The sequence below is a fragment of the Alnus glutinosa genome, chromosome 2 (assembly GCF_958979055.1).
Source record: "Alnus glutinosa chromosome 2, dhAlnGlut1.1, whole genome shotgun sequence".
Lineage (NCBI taxonomy): Eukaryota > Viridiplantae > Streptophyta > Magnoliopsida > Fagales > Betulaceae > Alnus > Alnus glutinosa.
The window spans coordinates 7,971,711-7,996,489 of record NC_084887.1 but is presented as its reverse complement, the minus strand read 5'-3'; the positions used below and the strand labels follow the sequence as shown (position 1 = coordinate 7,996,489).

Below are 24,779 nucleotides of genomic sequence, written 5' to 3'. Positions count from 1 at the left end.
AAATTAGCTCACAATTAAAATTGTATGGAGAAAAAGTCATTGATGTGGATATGTTAGAAAAAACATATACCACATTTCATGCTTCGAATGTACTTTTACAGCAGCAATATCGAGAGCATAATTCAAAAGATATTCTTAATTAATATCTTGTCTTCTAGTGGTTGAGCAAAACAACGAGCCATTAATGAAAAATCACCAATCCTTAAGCAAATAGATCATTATTTCATGGTAATAAAGGAAACTGTGGTTGTGGATGTGGACATGGTAGAAAAAATTATAGAGGTCAAAGGGAACGTACTCATAATTCTTACAAAAGAAATGCTCATTACCACCAGAAGTGGAACCACACTGAGGAACAAAATGAAAACAAAGGTTTACATAATAAACCTACAAAGAACTATGAAGATAAATGTTATAGATGTCGTATGAAAGGACATTGGTGGCCTACCTGTCGTACGCCTAAACACCTGGTAGACCTATATCAAGCCTCTATTAAAGAGAAAGAAAAATGGATTGAAATGAATTTTACTAATCACAGTAATCCTGTAGATTCTCCATTTTTTTTCTTAATACTCTAAATGGAGAGGGTAGCACTCATCATGATGTTTCTGATTTCTTTGAAGACTCTATCAGAAAAATTGATCTTTTGATTGGTGATGAATATATCTATAACAATTAATATGTTTTCATTTTTTTTTTTATCATATTATGTTTACGTCGTCAATTTTAATTGTATTTTGTTATTTTCTTTTGATTAATGAAATTTAATATATATTTTATTTATATATAGAGTCATGGGTCATACTAATGGAATGATTAATTCCAAGATGATTGGTGAAGATTTGTGTCATGCAGACAGTTGTACAACGCACACAATTCTTAGAGATAAGAAATATTTTTACTACTTAATATTAAACAAAGCTAGTGTCAATAAAATATCAGGTTCATCAAACCTAATTGAAGGCTCTGGAAGAGTGAATATCATATTGCCAAAAGGAACAAAATTTTGTATTGACAATGCTTTGTATTATTCTAAATCTAGAAGAAATTTAATCAGTTTTAAGGATATTAGTCTAAATGGTTATTATGTTGAAACCACTAATGAAGGCAGTGACGAATATCTTTATATTACTTCAAAAATTTTGGGCCAGAAGCTTATATTGAAAAAACTGCTTACTTTCTCTTCCAGGTTGTATTATACAACAATAAGAACAATTGAATCACATGTTGTGATGCACCAGAAGTGCTCTAATCCAAAGATGTTTATGCTTTGGCATGATCGTCTTGGACATCTGGGAACAATTATGATGCATCGAATAATTGAAAACTCTCAAGGGCATCCCTTAAAAAAACCAGAAGATTCTTTTACCAAATGATTATCCTTGTACTACATGTTGTCAAGGTAAACTTGTTATCAAACCATCCCTTTCTAAGGTAATTGTTGAATCTCCATCATTTTTACAAAGAATTCAAGGAAATATATCGGGCCGATTTATCCTCCATGTGGGCCATTTAGATATTTTATGGTTTTAATAGATACATCAACTAGATGGTCACATGTTTACCTGCTTTCTGCTCGTAATGTTGCATTTGCTAGACTTCTTGCCCAAATAATTAAATTATGGGCACAGTTTCTTGATTATCCAATTCAATCTTTTTGGATGGATAATGCGGGTGAATTTACATCTAAGCATTTTATGACTACGGCATGTAAATCGGTTTTAATGTTGAACATCCTATTGCTCATACCCATACTCAAAATGGTTTAGTTGAATCGTTTATTAAACGACTTCAGTTAATTGCATGATCTTTGCTTATGAAATCAAAACTACCTGTTTATGCTTGGAGACATACAATATTACATGTTGCATCATTAGTTCGGATCAAACAACATCTTACCAAAAATATTCTCCTTTGCAACTTGCATTGGTCAACCACCAAATATTTTTTATTTTTCGTATTTTTGGTTGTTTTGTATATGTTCCAATTACTCAACCTCAGCGCACTAAGATGAGACCTCAACGTAGACTTGGAATTTATACTGGTTTTGATTCTCCCTCTATTATTAGATACCTTGAGTCTTTAACTGGTGATATTTTTAAAGTATGATTTGAAGATTTTCATTTTGATGAAAACATATTCCTATCACTATGGAGAGAAAAGTTGTTGCTAAAAGCACGACCATAAATAACTTGGAATAATTCGACGTTATCTTATTTTGATCCGCGTACAAATCCATGTAAACTAGAAGTTCAGAGGATCATTCATTTGCAGAGTATTGCAAATCAATTGCCAGATGCATTTACTAACAACAAGAAAATAGTTAAGTTTCACATTCCGGTTGCTAATACTCCAGCGAAGATAGAAGTCCTCATAGGACAATCAATTAATACAACAACAAATGAGTTTAAGGCACGCCTGAAATGTGAAAGAACTATTGATGCAAATGATAAGATTCACCGGAAGAGAAAAGCACAAGGAAATGAAATCAGTGCTCCTGAAGAGGCCTTACCTACAAAACATGCAACGAAAATTGATCCATCCAAACTTTCTGTACAAAATTCGATCTCCTGGAAATGAATCCCCTGAAGAGGAATTTCTTGAAAAGTTACCCCCTGAAGAGGAACAGGTACTTGAAAGTAATGAGATCTCAATAAATTATGTAAGTACAGGATAAATAGTGGATAAAAACAAAATTTTTGTCGACAACATATTTTCATTTTAAGTTGCATTTGAAATTACCAAAAGTAATGATGATATTGAACCACAAACCGTCGAAGAATGTGGAATGAAGTAATTCAAGCAGAATTGAACTCGCTAGCAAAACGTAAAGTATTAGGACTTGTAGTCTAAACTCCTGAAGGTGTATTGCCTGTTGGATATAAGTGGGTATTTGTACGAAAACGTAATGAAAAAAATGAAATTGTGAGATACAAAGCAAGACTTTTTGCACAAAGTTTCCTGCAGAAACCTGGTATTGATTATGAAAAAACATATTCCCTTGTAGTGGATGCAATTACATTTAGATTTTTTATTAGCTTGGTAGTTACAAAAAGTTTGGGTATGCCTTTAATGGATGTGGTTACACCATATTTATATGGATCACTTGATAGTGATATATTCATGAAAATCCCTGAAGGATACAAAATGCCTGAAGAATATAATTTCAAATCCTGAAGTGTTTATTCTATCAAGCCAAAAAGATCTTTATACAGGTTAAAGTAATCTGGACGCATGTGGTACAATCGTCTTAGTGAATATCTATTGAAAGAAGGATTTTAGAATAATCCAATTTGTCCATGCGTTTCCATTAAGAAATCAAAATCTGGATTTGGTATCATTGCAGTTTATGTAGATGATAAGAATAGCTCATTTATTTAAAAAATAACTTTGAGATTAAAGATCTTGGCAAGAATTTTTTTTTTTTTGTTTTGGCTTACAAATTGAACATTTTACAAATAGAATTCTTGTTCATCAGTCAACATATACAGAAAAAGTCTTGAAGCACTTTTACATAGAGAAAGCTCATCATTTGAGCACTCCAATGGTTGTTTGATCACTTGATGTGAAAAAGACACTTTTCACCCTTGAAAAGATGACGAAGAAATTCTTGGTCCTGAATTACCATATCTAAATGAAATTGTGTTACGCCCCGCTTTTGCAAAAAGCGTAGGTGAAAATTTTCGAATTTTCACAAGACATTACTAACTTATCAGAGGTAATTATTGGCAACGGAATAAATATAATATAAATTGGAAATAGGTTGACACTTCAGAGCTACTACTGAGAATACCTCAAATATATATAAAATAAGTCAGTCAGCATAATTATACAGACAGCAATACTAGTCATGCCACTCAGGGCTAAATAATTATACAAGCCAAAGTATATATATATAACTGGGGAATTATAAATATTGTTTTAAGATAGGCTAATGGACTATAACAGGGTAGTCCCAAAACTTAGGCTTTCCAGCCTTACAAAACTGAACCAGGGACCATCTACGTGTCGGGATAGTCCTGATAATCCTCTTCTTCTTCATAGCCTGAACCATTACAAGTACCATACAAGGAGAAGAAAACAACATAAAGACTAAAGTAAGTCCACTGTTTCCAATAATAATATGAGAGCTGATTTATTTAGTAAATGCAACATAATGCAATGGCCAAATAATCACATGTATATACAAAATATAATCCATGATCGTGAGTCATAGACATAAAGTGAACATAAATGTAATCATAAAGCAATGACAGTCTTAAATATAGAGTTTTGGGCATTTCCTTTTTTTCCACTACTCTGTTGGCCTTGGCACGGTTAGCGTGTTATTTGAAACCTTGGTTTCCTCACTTAACTTTTAATTATAATCTTTGGGAGCCTTGGCTCCTGGAAACCTTGGTTTCCCTGGTGACCTTGGTACACCAGTTTTGTATTTATTAATCTTTTCAGGTATCTCCTCATTCACTGAGAACCTTGGAACTCATGTGAAGCCTCGCATACCCACCGTGGATCTTGATCCAACAGCTTGTTATTAGACAAGTTATTAGAAATAATAAAATATGCAAATATGTTTACTATATTTATCCTTAAAGTACCATTTTAACCGTTGTCCTAATACTTCCGTTTTTGGTTCTCTTAATCAAGGTATTGAATGCCATCTTAGGTTATTGAATAATGAAACTAGAACATCCCTTTTTACTAGCCATTAACTCCACTAGTATGTTGATGTATATATATATATACAACTCTCTCTCATACCTTGATGTAGTTAAAATAATACTTTCCACACACACAAGCATTAACCATATACCATTTACACTTACCTACTAGTTCATACTTTAATATTCTGATTCATGCAGGGAATTCCAACACACACACACACACACATATATATACACACACCTTCCTTTTCATAAATCAGTACACCCATACTTCAACAGCTCACTTCCACAAAAGTATTAAAGCAAAGCTATTATCTTGCTTGTTTAAAGCTTCATGAGTGTAATTCTTTCAAGAGGAGAAATTACCCATGATTCTTAGGATCACATACTGAATTTTAGAGAGTAGAAAGAGAGATTTACTTACCAAGATTCGCACCCAACAGATTGGATGAAAGAAGGAGGTCCAACTTCAAAGCAAGGTGCTTGAAATGAGTTGGGAGCTGCTGGCTTTTGAGCTAGAATTTGAGAGAGGTTTCTGATGTTGGTTATTGGTGTTTTGTTGAGAAACAAGAGGGGATTCAGGGCTTTATTTCTATCACTAGGTGCTGGCTTCCACAGAAGAATGAGAGAGATTTTTCCATGGGAGATTCAATACCAAAACAGTGAAGGGGAGGGGAGCTTACGTGAGTGGCATGGGGGGAGTTTAGGCTGATTTTTAGTATCCCATGCAAGCTATATATAATAGTCACGAAGGGCTGAGATCAATCCAGCACAAATCCTTCCAAGGGTTGGATCTTTGGCAGCAAGAGAGAGAAATATCCATGCAAGATCATCTAATATCCAAGATTAGATTTTCTTCCATATCTTGAGTCATGATTAGATTGTACCACCATATCTAGTTCAATTTCAACCAAACTAAGCTAACTTAGGCTAACTAAATAAGTTTCAATCATCTGGAACCGTCCATGAGCAATGGGTTTAAAATCAAAGGTAAAAATCACTTTTCTGCTGTTCACCCGTAAGCTGCGTCGCACTGGATAAAATCGCTCGATCGAAACTAAGTCGATCGATCGACATCGACCCATAATCGCTCGATCGACCAGAAAGTCGCTCGATCGACTTCGCTTTACTGATCCAACTTTCTACATGCATAGCTACATAATTCTATTAGACTAAGAGCATTTCTTAAATCTTATATTTATGCACATAATTTGATAACTTAAGTGAGGTGTCCTTCTCGGGTATTACAAATTGGTGCTCTGATGTATCTTGCAAATTACACAAGACCTGATATAGGATTTTTCAGTTAATTTACTAGCAAGATACAGTTCTACATCAATTCGAAGGCATTGGAATGGGGTCAAATATGTTCTATGTTATCTTCGTAGAACAACTGACACAGGATTATTTTATCCAAGAGGTTCAAATTCATAGTTAGTTGGATATGCAGATACGGGTTTTCTTTCTGATCAACATACAGGTAGATCTCAAACATGATATCTATTTACATGTGGAAATACTACTATTTCATGGAGATCTGTCAAGCAAACACTTGTTGCTACTTATTCAAATCACTCAGAAATTATTGCAATTCATGAAGCAAGCCAAGAATGCATATGACTATGATCAGCAATTCAACACATTCGAGAAAACTGTGGTTTATCCACAATCAAAGATAGCCCGACAATATTTTATGAAGATACTGCTGCTTGTATCTCACAAATCAGAGGATGATATATTAAATATGATAGAACAAAACACATTTCACCGAAATTCTTTTATACACATGAGCTTCAGAGGAGTGGTGATATTGATGTGAAGCAAATACGATCGAGTGACAATTTGACAGATTTATTTATATCAATTGCAACATTTAAGAAGTTGGTGAATAACATTGGGATGTGACGACTCAAGGATCTTCATCATAAACAATTGAAGTTCTTCATGCTAATGAGGGGAGTAAAATGATTATGCTAATTGTACTCTTTTTCCTTTGCTAAGATTTTCCCCACTGGGTTTTCCTTTACAAAGTTTTAATGACGCACTCCTAAGTATACGAATGCATTCATGCATTTAGTGGATGATCATTTAGTTCCGTCTCTTGGAATTTTACACATTCATTTCATATTTTAGAATTTTTATAACATTCATGTAATACATTGATGTAGCCTTTTGATTCATATTCTACCTTTCATATTCCTTAACCTTCCATTATGATTTTATGTTCATAAAATGGAGTATTGAGTAGTATGTAAAACACAATGATAGAAAAGAACCATACATAGTTTCTGAAGAACTAGTTTCACATATTGCAATATATTTATCTTGTCTTGTTATTTTATTTGATTTTACAACACAAAATATGTTTTAAGACTTACTCATTTTCTCAAATTATATTAAAAATAAAATAAAATTGAGGGCGACATATATTGGGAAAAAGAGGAGTCAGGAACAAAAAAACGGTTGGTTTTTCAAATTGAGCCACCGATTTGGCATCTAGAAAGGGGAGGTCATTAGTAAAGGAGAAATGTTATTTCTACACTTGTTTTACATCTCCTCTACATCAACGGTGACGTGGTTTTTTTTTTTTTTTTCTTTGAAAACAAAGATCAGCATTGAGATCATTTGGCAAAATTTCTCAATAGATTACTATCCTAGTGTAAGTTCAACAAAAAAACACAAAAGATTATGATTCCTGATTCTAGTTATGTGGAAGAGCTAGCTCTCCTGATACGTGCAATGTGGTCTCATACAAATGTTTAGTGATGAAAACGTTTTTCCATGCTCAATAATGTAAATAAATAAAGGAATCGGGGTGTACACTTGTCTATCATTTCTTTTTCATTTGTTTTCGTGTATGAACTCACAAATTTTTCATTTATTATTTTATTCTACATTTATTGAAAGAATTACGGAATTACTTTACATATATTGCAAAATTACAGTTTTTGGAACAGAATGTTATCATTTTCTCCTAACATGATAAATTAAACTTCATTTTCATGAGCATGATTTAATTTAGATAGTTCATTGAAAAAGAGAACTCCAATAAAAAAAACCATTGCAATCACGTCCAATTAAATTAGACTTACACTTTCTATATATCACCAAATCCAAATAGTCATGTGAGCGAGAGGGACATGGGCAAGCCTTGAATGTTATATTAATAACCAACTATGGAGATTTTATGCAGATATTATATATATATATATATAGTAATTATTTGGTAATGATAATTATGAATTTTTTCCAAAACTTTACAATCATAATTACGTTTTTTTCCAAAAAAAAAATAAAAAATCAGAAAAACCTAACCTTGGTTTGAATCAGATCTGATTGAAGAAATAATCTGCTCAAAATGACACCGATGAAGAACAACTACAACCAGATCTGGGCGTGGGCCGAAGAGAGAGAGAGAGAGAGAGAGAGAAGAGAGAAGGAGAAGGAGAGAGGTGAACCAGATCTAGGACGATGGAGGTGAAGGTCGGCCGGTGGAAAAGGTGTCGACGAAACAAGTTTGTCGACTAGTCTCAGGAAAGAGAGAGGGGGAGAGCGTTGGGAAAAATGACCCTAACGCTATATATATATATATATATATATATATATATATATATATATATATAAGTACAACATGAGAAAAACAAGAAAATTAAGGAACCCTAAAAGAGAAAGTGGAATCCATCCCAAAACAAGGAGGAATGGTTCCAGAAAGTAAAGAAAAAGAAGAGGTGGGAATGCAGCTAGAAGAAAATCTAGTTGCGGCCCAATTAGCCACATGGTGAGCACAGAAGTTTGCACTTCGGTTATAATTACTAGCTGACCAACTAGTTGATAATGGGATGGTAGAAAAGAAATCCGAGAGAATTGACGTGATACGCCAATCTTAAGTGATTGTCGGATTATTGATTGCAAGGTTGATTGTGAGAGAATCACCCTCGAAAATAACATGAGACAGCTGCATTGAAGAGTAGAGTTGAACAGCAAGAAGGGCAGCAATAGCTTCCCCATACAAAGGCGTGCATGGTGAACTAAGTTTAGTAATACACTTGAGAATGGATCCATTTGAATCTCGACAAACTGCAGCTTGTGTTGAGAAATTACTTCGAATGGCAGTACCATAATTAAACTAGAAGCAGTCAGGATCTGGCTTCTTCCATACTTGCTTCACTTAAATAATTTTATTAGACCAGGCAAAGAAATGAGTCTTGGAGACTTGATTAACCGTAGAAGCTAGAAACAGATAAAGCATTTGGACCCAAGCCTTCATGAAAAGCCTTATTTCGCGAGAACCATATCTGATCACAAGCAACCATAGCAAAAATCTGAAATAGGTGGGTATCCACAAGAGGAATACCAATCGTCTCCGGATGAAGAATAATATTCAACTAGTCAGACATAGTAGATATACCACTACAAAAAATTTGACATTTAGCCACCTACAATTAGCCATATGGATGGCCAACATACACGTGGCTAACGGTTCACCACGTGCAAATAACCACGTGGGTTCTACGTAGTTAATCCGGTTGTTGCTAAATGTCAATTAGCCATGTGGCTTTTCACATACGTGGTTGTTTAGCCACGCATCATTTAGCCACGTGGGACACCCACATGGCTAAATGCTTTTTTTTTTTTTTTTTTTTTTTTTTTTTTTATTTAAAAAAAAATAAAAAAGAAAAGAAAAAGGAAAATAGGTATTTTTAGCCAACTACCCCTAACCCACGTCACCAAAAGCAAATTTTATTTTTTATTTTTTTATTTTTCCAATATCGATCATATACGATATATGTATGCGTACGTATATCACTATATCTCACTGGATCTCTGGCAAGGGTTGGCGTATCCGGCGAGATCCGTGCCCGATCTTCGGGTCCAACTCGTTGTCGAGATCCGGCGAGATTCGGAGCGGATTTTCCTACCCCGTCGACCTCCGGAGCAGATTTTCATTCCTTGGCGACGAAAAACAATAACCAGCATAGAGATTAAACCCAAAAAATCAATAACTGGCATAGAGATTCAATCCAAAAAAACAAAAACAATTTCTGTTCCCCTTCCTCCCCCATGAAATTCAACCCAAAATTAATATCCGGCCAACACAGAGTTTCAAGAGAGTTCAAAAAGAAAGAAAAAAAATGGAAGATTGGACCCGATCTTCCATGGGTGGCCGGTGAGATTGGGTCTGGAGTGGAGCTCGACGCCTAAATCTCTGTCACCGACGACGCAAATGAGCTTCTCCGGTAGAGTCGTGCGGCCAGTGGGTGAGTCGTCATCTTCTGGAAAAAAACAAAGAAAAGAGAGTGAGACAGAGAGAGACGAGGAAGAAGAAGAAGAGAGTTGAAAGAGAGTTTTTTTTTTTTTTTTTGATTCAATATTGAGAGAAAGAGAAAGAGACATATGTAAGAAAAAAAATAAAGGCAACATGTGGTCATTCTCGTTAACGTTGAGAGAGAGAGAGTTGAGAGGCATGGCACGGCTTTTTAGGAAGTAAAAGAAAACTTATAATTTATAAAAAAAACAAAAGGAAATAAACCTCAATTTTGAATTTTAAGAGAACTCCCGCTTACGTCCCTTCCCTCCAAATAACAAATAGCAACGTGGCCAATTGGTGACGTGGCCAATAAAACACATGGTTAAAATTTTAAATCTTCAAAAAAAAAAAAAAATTGAAAAAATATCAATTTCTGAAAAAAATTAAAAAAAAAATGAATATTTTAGCCATGTCGCTTATTTGCCACGTGGCTAATTGACGATGTGGCAATAAGCGACATGGCTAATTGGCGACGTGACTAAAATTTCAAATTTTTTTTTTTAAAAAAAAATTGAAAAAATATGAATATTTTTGCCACATGGCTAATTGGCGATTTGGCAATAAGACACGTGGCTAATTGGCGATGTGGCAATAAGACACGTGGCTAATTGGTGATGTGGCAATTGGCCACGTGGCTAATTGGCGACGTGGATAAATACACATGGCTAATTACCTACATAAAAGACTTTCGCTGCGTGGTGGATTATCCCAGTGGCAAAATAGCAACGTGGGTAATCTACCACGTGGCTACAATACCGGTTACTGTAGCCACGTGGCGAAATGACAAATTTTTTGTAGTGTACGCAAGGCTGAAATATCCATAGGCCAAAAAGAACTTCTCCATATGACTCGTGCAATAGGACAAGAGAAAAATAAGTGAAGCAGTGAGTCAATAGAATGGGAACAGAGAGAACAAGATGTATCCAACCCAGAATGAATGGATAGTGAAATGCAAGACTTTGTAGGAACAATGTTTCAAACCATTTTCCAAAGTAAAAGTTTCAGCCGATGATTAAGCTTAAGATTCAAAAGACCTTTCCAACTAGTAGACAACACTGGAGAAGGTTGGAGAGGCCTGTGAGAAATATAAAGATGATGAGCAGATTTTGTAGTACAACACCCCGAGGAAGAAGCAGTCCAAAGAAGAGCATCAGAAATTGCTCTTATTTTAATACGTAAAATCTCTGTCCCAGAAGAGGAATCAAACAAAAACGTTATAAGGGACAAATTCCAGGTCAAAGAATCAGGATTGATAAGATCTCAAATTGCTAAAGGATGTTGAGCAACCAATCCTGGGACATGTGGAATTGGTTGAAAATTAGGCACTGTGGGAATTCATGGAGAAAACCATATGGCTAGAGAACTCGAGACATGTGGAACATAGCAGGAGCCTGATTTCAACAGGGGGACAATAGATTTAATACCATTCCAAATATAGGAGTCCGAACCCAAAGAACTAGAAATAAGAGAACCATACTTGCCATATTTTTCCTGGAAAAGAGAAACCCAAAGACAATCATGATTTGAAAGAATTTTTCAACCAAGTTTGGTAATAAGGGAAATATTGATGTCTTTCATCAAACGAAAACCCAAACCGCCTTGATCTTTAGGCAGACATAAAGAATTCCAAGATTTGAGGGTAAGATTATGATTTTTTCCTTTGGGAAAACCCCACCAAAATTTCTTGAAAGTTGTGTCCAGAAGATGACAAAGAATATCTGAGAAAATAAATGAGCTCATAGCATACGAAGGAATAGAAGATACCACCACTTTTATTAATACAGACTTTCCAGCTTGAGAGAGGGCTTTAGATCTCCAACTTTGTATCTTGTTGTGCACTTTATCTAGAATATCCATAAAAGAAGACTATTTAGATCTTCTAAAAGACATAGGAAGATCCAAATGCTTTGCCAAAGGTGGTGTTTCAGTATAGGGAAGAATATCCAAAATACTTACCTTTGTGGAAAGGGAAGTATTTGGACTGAACATTATGTTTGACTTACACACATTCACCGACTGACTAAACCAAAGATTATATTTAGCTAGACAATCTTTGATGGTACCTGCCTGGAGCTAGAGAATTAGCATGAGTAAAAATAATCAGGTCATCCGCAAACAGTAGATGGTTAAGTGGAAGGCATCCCCTAAAGATTTTATAACCCTGTAAGTTTTGAAGTAGAAGTCTTGAAATAACCTATGTACCCAAAATAAAGAAAAAATGCGATAAAGGGTCACCTTGACGTAAACCCCGGGAAGGCCGGAAAAGACTAAAAGGGGAACCATTTAACAGAGTTGAGAAAGAAGAAGTATAAATGCAAATTCGAATCCAGTTGATCCATTTAGGATGAAAGCCCAGTTTTTCCATGATAATCAGCAGAAAATCCCATTCTATTTTGTCAAAAGTTTTTTCCATATCAATATTGACTGCCATAAGACCATTGCGTCCTCGTTTCGATTTAAGAGAGTGGAGCATCTCATGAGAGAGGATGGAATTATCTTGGATATGACAACCTAGAACAAAAGCAGTTTAAAAGGCAGAAATAAATTTAGACAACAGCGGCTTAAGTCTATTAGCTAACAACTTTGAACCGCCGAAGGTCCCAACCTCTTTGGGATTAATACAATAAATGTGCGATTCTGTTTTCGGAGAAGTTGATTAGAATTAAAAAAAAAATCCCAATAGCCAAAAGAACATTGGATTATATACAATCCCAATATTTAACATAAAATAAAGTGTAGAAATTTAGTAAAGTAGGAAATATGATGAGAGATTTCCAATATTTCCATATTATTTTATTGAGTCCCACGAGATCCATTGAACATCATACATTAATTAGAGAAAATAAATGGGAACAGGCGGGCACTACAAAAAAATAACCTTTTCTTGACGGTTTTTTTCTAGATGGTTTTGAAAACCGTCTAGAATTATAGTTTTAAAGACGGTTTTATAAAACCGTCTGAAAATTAATTTCTAGACGGTTTTTTTAAAAATCGTCTGAAAATTAAAATATACAGACGGTTTTATAAAACCGTCTAGAAATTAATATTCAAACTAATTTCCAGACGATTTTTTTAAAAACCGTCTGCAAATTTAGAGACGGTTTTATTAAAACCGTCTGTATATTTTAATTTTCAAACAGTTTTAATAAAACCGTCTAGAAATTAATATTCAAATTAATTTAGAGACGGTTTTTTTCTAAAACCGTCTGTAATTCAACAGTTTACAGACGGTTTCAAAAGAAACCGTCTGTAACATTTTTCTTTTTCTGTTTTCTTTTTTTCTTTTTTTTTTTTTTCTTTTTTTCTTGTTTTTTTCTTTTTAAAACCCATCGTTCTTTCTTTTCCTGTTGTTTCTTTCTTCCTCTTTATGTCCGAAACCCATCTCTCTCTCAGAGCCACTTCGTTCTTCTTCCTCTCTCCGGCCTTCGATTGAAGACGGACGTCGACGGCATCTGGACGGTCTACAGGAACGGGACGCGCGACGGGATCTGGACGGTCGGCTGGAACGGGATGCGCGACGGGTTCTCTCGACGGTTTTCAGTCAGATCTGGCCGGATCTGTTGAACGTACGCCGGTGTACGTGCTTGGGTTTGATAGATCCGGCCGAAACCCACGCTCGGCCCGATCTGTGGCCGGAATACAAAGAGAGATCCGGCCCTTCCTCTCTCTTTCTCTCCCCCCTCCGGCCCTCCTCGTCACCACTATCTCCCAAACCACCGGACGGATCTAACCGTGCTTATAACAATCTTTGGTTTTTTTTTGGGTTTGGATTGTGTTTGTTTATTTTGTATTTGTTTTTGGTTTGGAGTTAATGTTTGATGGTGGAGATATTGAAATGGACAACCTTCCGGTGGTCCTTCAGCCGGATGGACAAAAATAATTATAATTATAATTATATTAGAAAATAATAATGATTATAATTTTTTTTAAAAAAAAAAAAACAAATTGCGGACGGTTTGACCCAAACCGTCCATAACCCGAATTAACGACCCAAATTAACCGTCCAGAAAAAACCGTCTGGAACTTTTTCCAGACGGTTTTTTGCAATTTCTGGACGGTTTCAAACCGTCCAGAATTGCCAAATTTTTTGTATTGGGGGCCAAGGTTTAAGCAAAACAACCATTAATTAATTGTATTAAGAAGTCTTAAATAGGTAAAATCAAATCAAATCAAATCAAAACAACCATTAAGAAGTCTTAGATACGTAGAGACATAAAGCCATGAAAAAATAGATGTTCTCGATCATTTTAGATCCTCACCCAAATCTCCATTGATTCTCCCTGCGAACCTCCTCCTCTTCCTCTGGTGTGAAGTCAAATCTAACAAGTTTTTGAAGTAGTCATTGAAGATCTAGAGGAAAAGAAAATTGAAAAAAACTATCGATTCGAATGCAACAGAAAAATAGATAGCCATTCTTTTTATATATGTAAAACATATACACATATAAAGAACAATTATCAAAAGTTTTCATCTTAAGGATTATGAACATTCTAGCACTAGAAATAACATTGGACAAAACATAACTTTATACATTAAACAAATGATTATTTAAACAATATGATTTTTTTTAAGTTTATATTTATATTTGTGTTTTTATTTTTATTTTTATAGACTTTATTATATAATGGGTCAAACGGGTCGTGTCGACTCATGTCAACCCAACACGACCTGTTGGACACGACTCGTTTAATAAACGGGTCAAAATGGTCGTATTGTGTCAACCTATTTTTTACGTGGGTCGTGTTAGGGTTGAAGGGCCTGACCCTTTTAGTTAAATGGGTTATGTCTATGTTGACCCTTAACGGGTTGGCGAGTGAAACGGGTTGATCCAAACCCGACATGTGAACCCATTTTGCCGGCCCTAGATATATCCAACAATATGCTGTAAAATATTTAATTAGAAAGTATTTTTTTACTCGTTTTTTAAGATAAAATTTAACAGATTATTTATTCTCTGTGCTACTTCTTTTTCTTATTTCTTTTTTTTGTAAAAAAAAAAAAAAACAAAAAACAAAATATTAGTTTTTCTTTTTTTCAAAATATTCTTGCCGGTATAACCTCTAGAAGCACCATGTGGAACATAATTGATGAGCAAATCAAACTCTACTAAAATTCTTAAGGAAGAAAACTATGGATGATTCCATAAAGCCACAAGGAAAACAGACAAATATAGAAAGCAGAGGGGTGGAGGTGCACAAAAAAGAGATCACCCCTCCAAGACATCAAAAGATCATCGAGGCTTAGAGAAAACTTAGATATGCCATGCTAGAGAAAGATATCTTATGCCAAAATATGCCTTAAAAGAGCAAAAATCCAAGGAAATTTCGTAAGTAATACTTGTTCTTAATTTTTTATTTATTTTTTATGTTTGTTTCTATGAGTAAGAGAGAATTTGACGACATTAATTAAAAAGAGGGGGAAAAGAGGAACATTTTTCAAAAACCTTCTGAATAAGAAGAACAAAGTTTCCCATGAAATTACCTCAAAGAGCTAGGAATTAATGATAGAGTTCCTCCTAGTGTTTTGCAAAATGCTAGAGTTCCTTCTTCCTTTTAACAATCTGGCGAAAGCGGAGGGCCCTGCAAAATGCTTCGTTGAAAAGGATCCTGGTCTGCATTGACTGAAACCCAGGAAACCATGACAGTAGAGCCACAGGAGCCATGACAATGACTCCAAACATTAAATCATACAGCCGAGCCACAGAAATAACAAGCTCCCAAAGTATAGTGGCCTGCAGCACCGGCCGGAATACTTGGGCAATCAATATCAGGCCCCATCCGGTGGGGATGAATGCCAACAGACTAGTGAAAATATCAACAAACGTAAAACCGGTGAATTCCAGCAGAGCACTTATCCCAAGTATTGCAACTATGATCACGACAAACTCGATTAGACGATAGTAGATGTGTTCTCTCGCCGCGTATTTATCCCAAGCATATGCTATTACCGCATATGCTATTAGCAGATACAGCCCAGAGATCCAAGACAACAAGTAATGATCAATACTGGTACTCCCATACTGAAAAAAGAAGAATCTGAGGTCCAAGATTATTTCCAGTACCTTTCCCCAAATGCCAGCCGTCCTTAGATGATCCTGCTCCTTGTACCACCATCTTTCCCAGCTCTGTTTAGATTTTGCAAACACACTGCCACGGAACCAAATCCAGTTCAAGAAGTTATGAAAATCATAAACAGTCTTCAACCAATCAAACCCAGAAGGATTGAACACGAAGGGAGCCATAATCCATGACATAACCAGGAACCAACTTGTGATGGTCATGGCTATGTAAACAAATGTGTTGGCAGCTATAGAACTGTGCGTTGCAAAAACTATTAGTATCAGCCCAAGTTCAATCGCCTTCACAAAGTGGCTACGAGCATAGAGTCTATAATTCTTTGCGAAACTCTTGTGCTGCACGACAAAACCACGACCAGTGGCCCGGTATTTTGCCCCGCCATGAAGAATAGTCCGGCCAAAGTAGTGAGCACGAGTTCCCATAGAGAATGAGTAGAAAACAGATGACAGCTGGAGCTGCATTGTCAAGAAATCCCAGATAGCATGAAGGAACCCAAGCTCAAGTGTGTTCTCCACTAGGACCACTATCATGGGAAGAGCAGTGAACAGACCAAGCTGGATGATGAACTGCTGATTCAAGATTGTACCGAGTGCTGCATTGCTTTCTGTGTTGGCAGAAGCCTCAACGCCACTAAGAGCCAGATAGAGTCGACCCCACAGAAATGCATACACAGTGAGAATCACCACCATTGTGTTGAAAAAGAATCCCACAGTAGTGTAAAAGAAGGACAGCATCCGAAAGAAGTCCAGCCTATGACCCAACCTGTAGACATCTCTGCTGAGAACTTGCTCAACATTTCCACTAGCAACCTTGGCCTCAAACATGGATACTTGATTCAACCCAACATCCCTTCCTTTGCCAACTTGGATGTATTCATGGTGGGTGACATTGCCTCCACGCAACGTGCAATTAAAGCCAGCAAAAATGTCCCCACTGATGTTAATCACTCTAGAAGCTTTACTGATGCCACCACGAGTCATGAACCAAAACCTGTCAAAAACATCTGGATGGCCATAATGCATTCGAACCTTCAAAGGGTTTGCTAAAACACGCTGTCCTAAGGTCGCAAAACTTGTTTCCTGAGCCGCCATAAACCGACCAAGCGATGAAACAGAACCAGTAAAAATGTGCTCCCTAACTCCCAAGATAGTAGGCTTACGGATACCATAATAGCGCCTGAATTCTTCCAACAGATTACGCATTTTAAGAGCTTCTTCAAAATAGTTGTCTTGGTTCATATCAATAGTCTGAACAGCATCACCACGGGTGAAGATGATGGCATGATTTTGATTCTCCGGTTTACCCTCTCCAAGCTTTAAGGGACCAGGCAACTTTATCCTGTAGATTTCCACTTCCTTCTCCAACTGATGATCGTACTTCACAAGGACAGAGAAGTATTTCTTCTCGTCCCTCCCTGCGGAAACCTCATCAACATAGGCAACTCGAAGGGCTTCATTGTTTTTCATCAGATACAAGAATTCCTCGGCATGGGGATCTTTTCTCGCCTTTTGAGTCCCATATCTCTGGCAGGCAACCACGCATGTGTACTTCATCAAAGCAGTCCCATACTCGTGTCCTTTGTATAACAAGTCCACTGAACTGCTTGTTCCACTCAAGCTATCTCGTCTCATCGAACCGAGTTCCCGTGATCCTTCCCGGATGTCCATCTCTGATGCAGAATCCAAAAATGCCAGCATCTTAAGAGCCCGATAGTAATACATCATTCCCCTTACAGTCCGGGAAAGTGTCTGGCCTCTGTATGAGGCCCAAAGCCTGAGTTCTCTCAGCTTAGTTGTCCACAATTCAGCCTCTTTCACCATCCCTTCTCGGCGCATCCTCTCCACAAAATTTTTCCACTCATCAGCATAAATTGTCTGCAAATAGTACAGGGTCGAAACCCCATCTTCATTCTCAGTTCTAAGTTGCTCTTTGCTATACAGTACTTCTTCCTTGTAGTAAGGAGTCAGAACACTGAAAGCCATCATTTTCTCAACTTGGGGGGCGTGTGGCATGTTCATGAAAAGGGAATTACCAAAGAAGGCAATCCGGCGTCTTGCCTCAAGATTTTCCAGGAAATTGTGCATCGAGTCCCGGAAGGTAAGAATCGTGTGCAGCCGCCTAACCTGCCGATAAAAGGCCTCTTTCTCGGGATCAGGTAAGTTAACAGCATTCTCAAAAAGCAGACCCTGAGCGGAAGCTGGATTACGAGGAGCCTGACCATCCTCCCTTGGCTGTTCAACGCTCCTCTTCTCCCTGAAAAAATCCCGTTTAGCAATCTCGTAAATGGCCTGCAGAGCGTTTACCACCTGGGTGGGATCTTTCATAGGTTTCTTCAATAGCTGAACAAGTTTGATCAACTGGGTGTGGAGCTGCGGTAGTACCGTCATGTTGAACGTTTTAGTGAACCTCTCAATCTCAATAGAGTGGTCGATCTCTTGAAAAAAGACGGTCATAATGGAATGCTCTTCGGTGTTGCGTTTTATAATCTCAAGCAGCAGCAAGTGCTTGAGAGACTCATAAGCTTCGATCACAGCGCAGCGCCTGTACTCATTCTTGCATATCTTATACCAGAGCCTCTTGTCAGGAGCATCCACCAACTCCTTCGCCTGACTGAGTGCAAGCAGCAGCTCGTTACAGAGAAGGAAAGTAGGCCAGCGGATGACCCTGACATTCCAAGAGTACTGTGGCAGCTCCAACAGCTCAAGCTCACAGTCAGAGATGATATCTTCTTCCCTGAAAATTGAAATAATCTCATTCCATATCAAAGCAAACTTATTTGCCTCAACCTGGTTAATTGATTCAAGCTTCCTATAGGGCCGACCGAGCCCATATCGCAGCTTCAACCGGTGGATGGCATCCTTAAACCTGTTCGTCATCCCCCTTGCATTCAACAGCTGCTCCTCCGGCATGAGATTGAACTGAATAGCACTTGCAAAGAACTGGAACCTCAGCCTCAATTGTTCAATATTACGAATCTCACCCAAGTGCTGAAATAACCCCACGCCTGCCCCAACTAAAGAGGAATAGATCGAATACCAAATCTGAATATCCATGAGGTAAATCAGAGCAACAGGAAGCCATAGTAGCCCAACCGCAAATTTGTTGCTTCTTTTAAAAATCTGATACCATTCATAGTGCACGTCCGTCAGATGCCACAGCGCCTTTGTTGGGCGGATCATGGGTTTGATCTGCAAAAAATAACTGAAACAAAATTTGGTAGCGAGAACCACAATCCAGAACAAACTGTACTTTATGTTATCAACAAGACCCTCCCTCAACCCACGACCCACAAAAGTCCTGCTCTGAAACCACCACGACAACATATAGAACACCCTCCAATTCGTCTCCTCGATGAAATTCCTAATCCACGGAATAATAAACAGCGAAATGGCCAAAATCTCCGGCAACACGAAAACCAACGCGACCTCTAGAAAAGTCACCACCCTCCGATTCGCCTCGGCGGACCACCTTCCATCGCCCTTTTTCTGAGACCATATCCGTCCATAGAACACCCCGAAAATCAAAAGCCACACGGCCGCAACCACGCTCTTCATCACCATCCTCACCCCGAGCCCCAGCGTCTCTCTGGATACCAAACTATACTGCATCGCAGCGTCCAACAAGGACTTCAAGAACCTCAACCCACTCCACGTGAAGAATACTGTCAAAACTTTCACTTGCACGTCCCTACTCTTCAATGCATGCCATGGATAATCCTTCTCCTCCCAGGCTATGATAATCGCCGCCTGCAAAAACAACGCCAGCATCACCCATAGCCTGTCGAAGCTCCTGAACAAGTTCCAAAACGACCTCTGCTCCACAAACCCAGTTTTCCCCACGCGCTTCCCACTACCACTCCTCACGAAGAAATTACTCGACAAATCGATCGGCCATTTGAGCTTCTGAAAGCACCGTTTACTCCAAAAATACTCGTTTATGTCATCGTAATTGCGCCACACACGATGCGGTGCAGTGCCGTCATTGCTGCTCTGAACCTCGGCCCGGATCGTCTCGTAGATGGGTTTAACCACGCAGTTCAAGAACGCGTTTTCACCGGACAAAGAGGGCAAGACCGGCTGACCGGTGTTCTCGTCGATGTAGTCCTCGAGGATATTGTTGAGCTCCATGGCCATGTTATCGAAAATAAAGCAGATGCACTCGGGAACGAAGCGGAGATTGGCGGCCTCGCCCCAAATGAGGAGGAAGAGCGAGACGTAGAGGAGCTCGCGGCGGTGGTTGCCGGCTGAGGAGGCCTCCCGTCGATCGGAGATCAAGATGTTAGACTTCTTGCCGAGGTAGGAGCACCAGGCGTTGTAGTTGCGAAGAAGCTTCTTGCGGAAGCGACCCAAAACGGCGGCGTCGAGGACGTTGATGTTGTCAGGGGGAGGCGAGAGGCGCATCTGGGCGTTGGCCAGGTGGAGCACCAGGTGCTCCCGCTGGTTCCGGACGTTGTCGTTTTGGAAGCCGAAGAAGAAGGCCAGCCAGTCCAGGAGGTCCATGTGAGGCTCCCATACGGGCGGTTTTCTCAGGTCTCCCACAGCTCGGAGCGCCCTCGTCACTGGGAGAAACAGCGGGGACGCGTGGTCCGCCAGCAGGTCGTGTATGGGAATGATGTTGTACGGCTCCAATTCAGCCGGAGAAGGCCGCTGCCTGAGGCTCATGGCAACAGGGCGTTTAGGATGACAGAGGAGAAAGAGGAGGCGAGTGTGGAGAATAGATGAGTGTGGAGACTTTTGAGTCAATGTCTTCATGTGCGTCATATCCTGACGCACATGATTTGGAATTGTGCTTGTCTTCATGTGCGTCATCTCCTGACGCACATGATTTGGAATTGTTGAAGGTAGGTGGTAAACCGACCTTTTATTGACAAATTGGCATTAACCTATAATAATGGAGCATTAAATGCCTTTATCTTGTGCTATAAATTAAATGCAAATGATTTCTTACTTTTCTTATATACATGTATCAACCGCTTAAGAAGTTTGAAACTCAACCTTCACAACTAATTTATCTTACCTAGTGCTTCAAAGCAAATTAGTAAAAGGAAAAAATATAATTTAACCTCTCAAATTATTATTTTGTCTTTTAGATGGTCTTTTTAAACTACTAAGACTAACTCTGACCTCTCAAACTACTAAAATCTTTTTAAAATATCAATTTTAACTAAATAGTCTTATAATGCTCTTGCCACATGTAATTTTTTAATTAAAAAATAATAAAACGAATTCAAAAAAAATTCAAAAAATTTTAAAAAAATTAAACAAATTACTTTTATTGAATTTTTGAATATTTTTTTAGAATTTTTCTTATTTTTCTTATTTAATTATTTTTTAATTGAAAAGTATAGGAAACTGATGAGAAATTTCCAATATTAATTCCCCTTTTGCTTTCTAGGATTTTTTTTTTTTTTTTTTTTTTTTTTTTTTTTTTATTTAGAACCTGGCAGGCTGGCAGCTGCTTACCTAATTACCTTTTGTCTCTTTATATTCTTCTTGCTATTTCACGTGTTCATTTAAATTTGTAGTCGATTAAATATAGGAGTTCTAACTGTTACCTACCAAAAACAAATAAATCATAGCCGTCAAAAGCATTGGGTCTCTTTTCTAGGATCGGGTTGCCGGACTGTACGCAATCCTGCACCTGTTTTTTGTGGGGGCTCGTGCAAAAGGGCTATATTGGATTTTGATTGAATATACATATTGGATTGCTGATCAGTGGTTGCCATTCGTGTCACTGATGACTGAACAATATTAGCATGTGTACCTCGCTAATCAATTTTGTTTCTTCTTCTTTTAATCAAAAGAATGAGGGTATGTTTTGTAAAGTACCTTACAGAATAAGATAATGAGCTCTTAATTTTAAAGTTGATATAAAAGTAAAAAAAATTTGTATAAAAAAGTTAAAATAAAATCTGTATTGTAGTCGATTTTTTTAATTGAATAGTAATAAAAAATTGTTGATGTGATATAAAAAGTGAAACAAGTTGGAATGTTTTGATATTAATTATTATTAGAAAATGTAAATATAAAGTAAAAAAATTTTGTGTTATTTGTCAAACAAGGCCTAAATGTCTTCTACCTGTAACAGAAATGGTGCAGTTCTGCTATAGCGTTAGGGAAGTATATTGTTCTTGCTCAAACGTACTTTTAGAAAAAATTTGAAAATGAAGTTTTTTTTTTTTAATTTTTTTCTCAAAAGCTGTTTTTTTTTTTTCTACAATTCGGAGTGCCGATCATTTGGGGGTGGAAAAAAGGAATGAGATTAGGGGGCAATGCTCTCACGTTGTTAAAGACCACCCAGTATGGAAGATTGTGTGGTCTCTTAAAGTCACTAATCCAGTAAAAAAATTTCTGTGGAGAGCATGTCATGATTTACTGCCTACTAAACTCAATTTATTTAAAAGAATGGTGGTGACGGAAGCCTTATGTGCTTGTTGTGGGTTGGAAGAGGAGGATACAATTCATGCCTTTTGGAGTTGCTCAGCGGCAAAGGATGTGTGGGGTGGGCTTAATTCCTGCTTCCAAAAGTGTTCGTGGGAGGGTCAGAGTTTTGTGTAGTTCCTGGAATTTATCTTCCAACGTTTCGACTCGGATCGGATTGAGCTAATGGCAATGGTAGCTTGTGGGATATGGTTCCGTAGAAACAAATGGTTACATGAGGGCATTTTCAAGCGTCCAAATGAGGTCTATCTCTCAGCATTCTCCTCCCTCGAAGACTTTGGGTTTGCAACTCGACTCCACACTACCAAAAAAAACGGCTTTCTAAGCCGTTTTTGTTGGAGACAAAATGGCTCAAATTAGAGCTCTTTTTAACTAAAACGGCTCTAATTAATTTTAAGCCGTTCTAGTAAAAACGACTCTAATTTCAGCAGTTTTAACAAAACGGCTCTAATTTGAAAAACGGCTCCAATTGACGCCATTTTAACTAAAACGTCTCAAATTAGTTTGAGTCATTTTAACAAAAGCAGCTCTAATTTGAGCTGCTTTTTGAAAACGGCTCAAATTAGAGCTGTTTTTAAAACGGCTTTAATTTGAGCCATTTTAACAAAAACAGTTTGAAATGGAGCCGTTTTGATCAAAATAGCTCTAATTGCAGTTGTTTAAACAAAAAAAACAAAAAACAAAAAGGCCTCAAATTAAAGCCGTTTAAACAAAAAAAAAAAAAAAAAAGGTCTCACATAGATCGTACCACGATTCATCACATTGATTGTACCATGATCCATCACACTTAGATCGTACCACAATTGATCCCATAGATCATACCACGATCGATCACATAGATCGTACCATGTACCCCGATTGATCACACATGATCGTACCATGATCGATCACATAGATTGTACCATGTACCACGATCGATCACACATGATCGTACCACGATCGATCACAATGATCGTACCACGATCGATCACAAATATCGTACCATAATTAATTACACATGATCGTACAACGATCGATCACATAGATCGTACCACGATGGATCACACATGATCGTACCACGATTGATCACATATGATCGTACCATGATTGATCACATATATCATACCACGATCAATCACATGATCGTAACACGATCGATCACATAGATCATATTACGATTGATCACATAGATCATACCCGATCAATCACATGATTGTACCACGATCGATCACATTTATCGTACTACGATCAATTACATAGATTGTACCACGATCCATCGCACATGATCATGTGACGGATCGTGGTACGATCTATGTGATCGATTGTGGTACAATCATGTGTGATCGATCGTGGTACAATCAATGTGATCGATCATAGTACAATCATGTGTGATCGATCGTGGTACAATCAATGTGATCGATCATAGTACAATCATGTGATTGATCGTGATACGATCTATATATCCCCCTCAAACTACTATTCAATTGTCAATGTCCCCTCAAACCACCAATTGTGTTAATGTCCCCCCTCAAACTACCAAAACATATCAATATTTCCCTTATTAACAAAAATATTCTTCATAAAATTATTAAAATTAAAAAAAATATATAAACTAAGAAAAAACTATAGAAAAATAAATAAATAAATAACAACTGGTTTTAATTTTATTTTCGTTTACTTATTTATTTATTTATTTTTTATAATTTTCAATTTTTTTTTTAAAACAAAAATTTGTTTTTAATTTATTTTCATTTTTTCTTTAATTTTTTTAATTTGTTTTTTAAAAAATATTTTTTATGAGTACTTTTCCCAATTGGAGCCATTTTGGAAGAAAACGACTCCTGTTGGAGTCATTTTCTTCCAAAATGACTCTAAATTTTGGTCCCACGCGTGCACAGCAAAAAAAAAAAAAAAATCAAGTTTTTGAATTTTAATTTTTTTTTTTTTTTTTCCTTTCACACACCCATAAAATATCTCATTCACTCTTTTTCTGATCTGTCACTCTCATCTCTCCATCATCTTCCTTTCTCCTTTACTTCTTTCTTGTTCTTTTTCTCCCTTCTTCCTCTCTCTCTCTCTCTCTCTCTCTCTCTCTCTCTCTCTCTCTCTCTCTGACCACCGTCCTGGGTCTTAAGAGACCCATCCGGTGGAGCCAAAAGCCAATTTCCGGCGATTTCCAGCAACTGGGCAAGGGGTCGACAACGACAGAACCATGGGAGGCTTCCGGTGGAATTTCCAACGGCTTGAGACATGATTTCCGGTTAGTTTCTGCACAATGACTTCCATAGTCATTAAATAACAGATCATAGAGCCT

General features: G+C 37.4%; 1 protein-coding gene and 1 non-coding gene across 2 annotated transcripts; both read right to left on the bottom strand.

The window, feature by feature from the left end:
- Positions 1-14,147: 14,147 nt before the first annotated feature.
- LOC133860836 (callose synthase 12-like) lies at positions 14,148-20,735 on the bottom strand. Its single transcript, XM_062296465.1, has 2 exons — positions 15,451-20,735; positions 14,148-14,319 (listed from the first exon to the last, which is right to left on the bottom strand). The coding sequence occupies exon 1, from the start codon at positions 20,705-20,707 to the stop codon at positions 15,503-15,505; it is 5,205 nt and encodes a 1,734-aa protein (XP_062152449.1). The 5' UTR covers positions 20,708-20,735; the 3' UTR covers positions 14,148-14,319; positions 15,451-15,502.
- Positions 17,702-17,781, bottom strand: LOC133862130 (small nucleolar RNA J33). Its single transcript, XR_009899153.1, has one exon. It is a non-coding gene; the product is annotated as a small nucleolar RNA J33 (small nucleolar RNA).
- Positions 20,736-24,779: the final 4,044 nt, after the last annotated feature.

Excerpts from the sequence above, each read along its gene's own strand:
- LOC133860836 (XM_062296465.1), bottom strand. The coding sequence starts at position 20,707 with ATGAGCCTCAGGCAGCGGCCTTCTCCGGCTGAATTGGAGCCGTACAAC.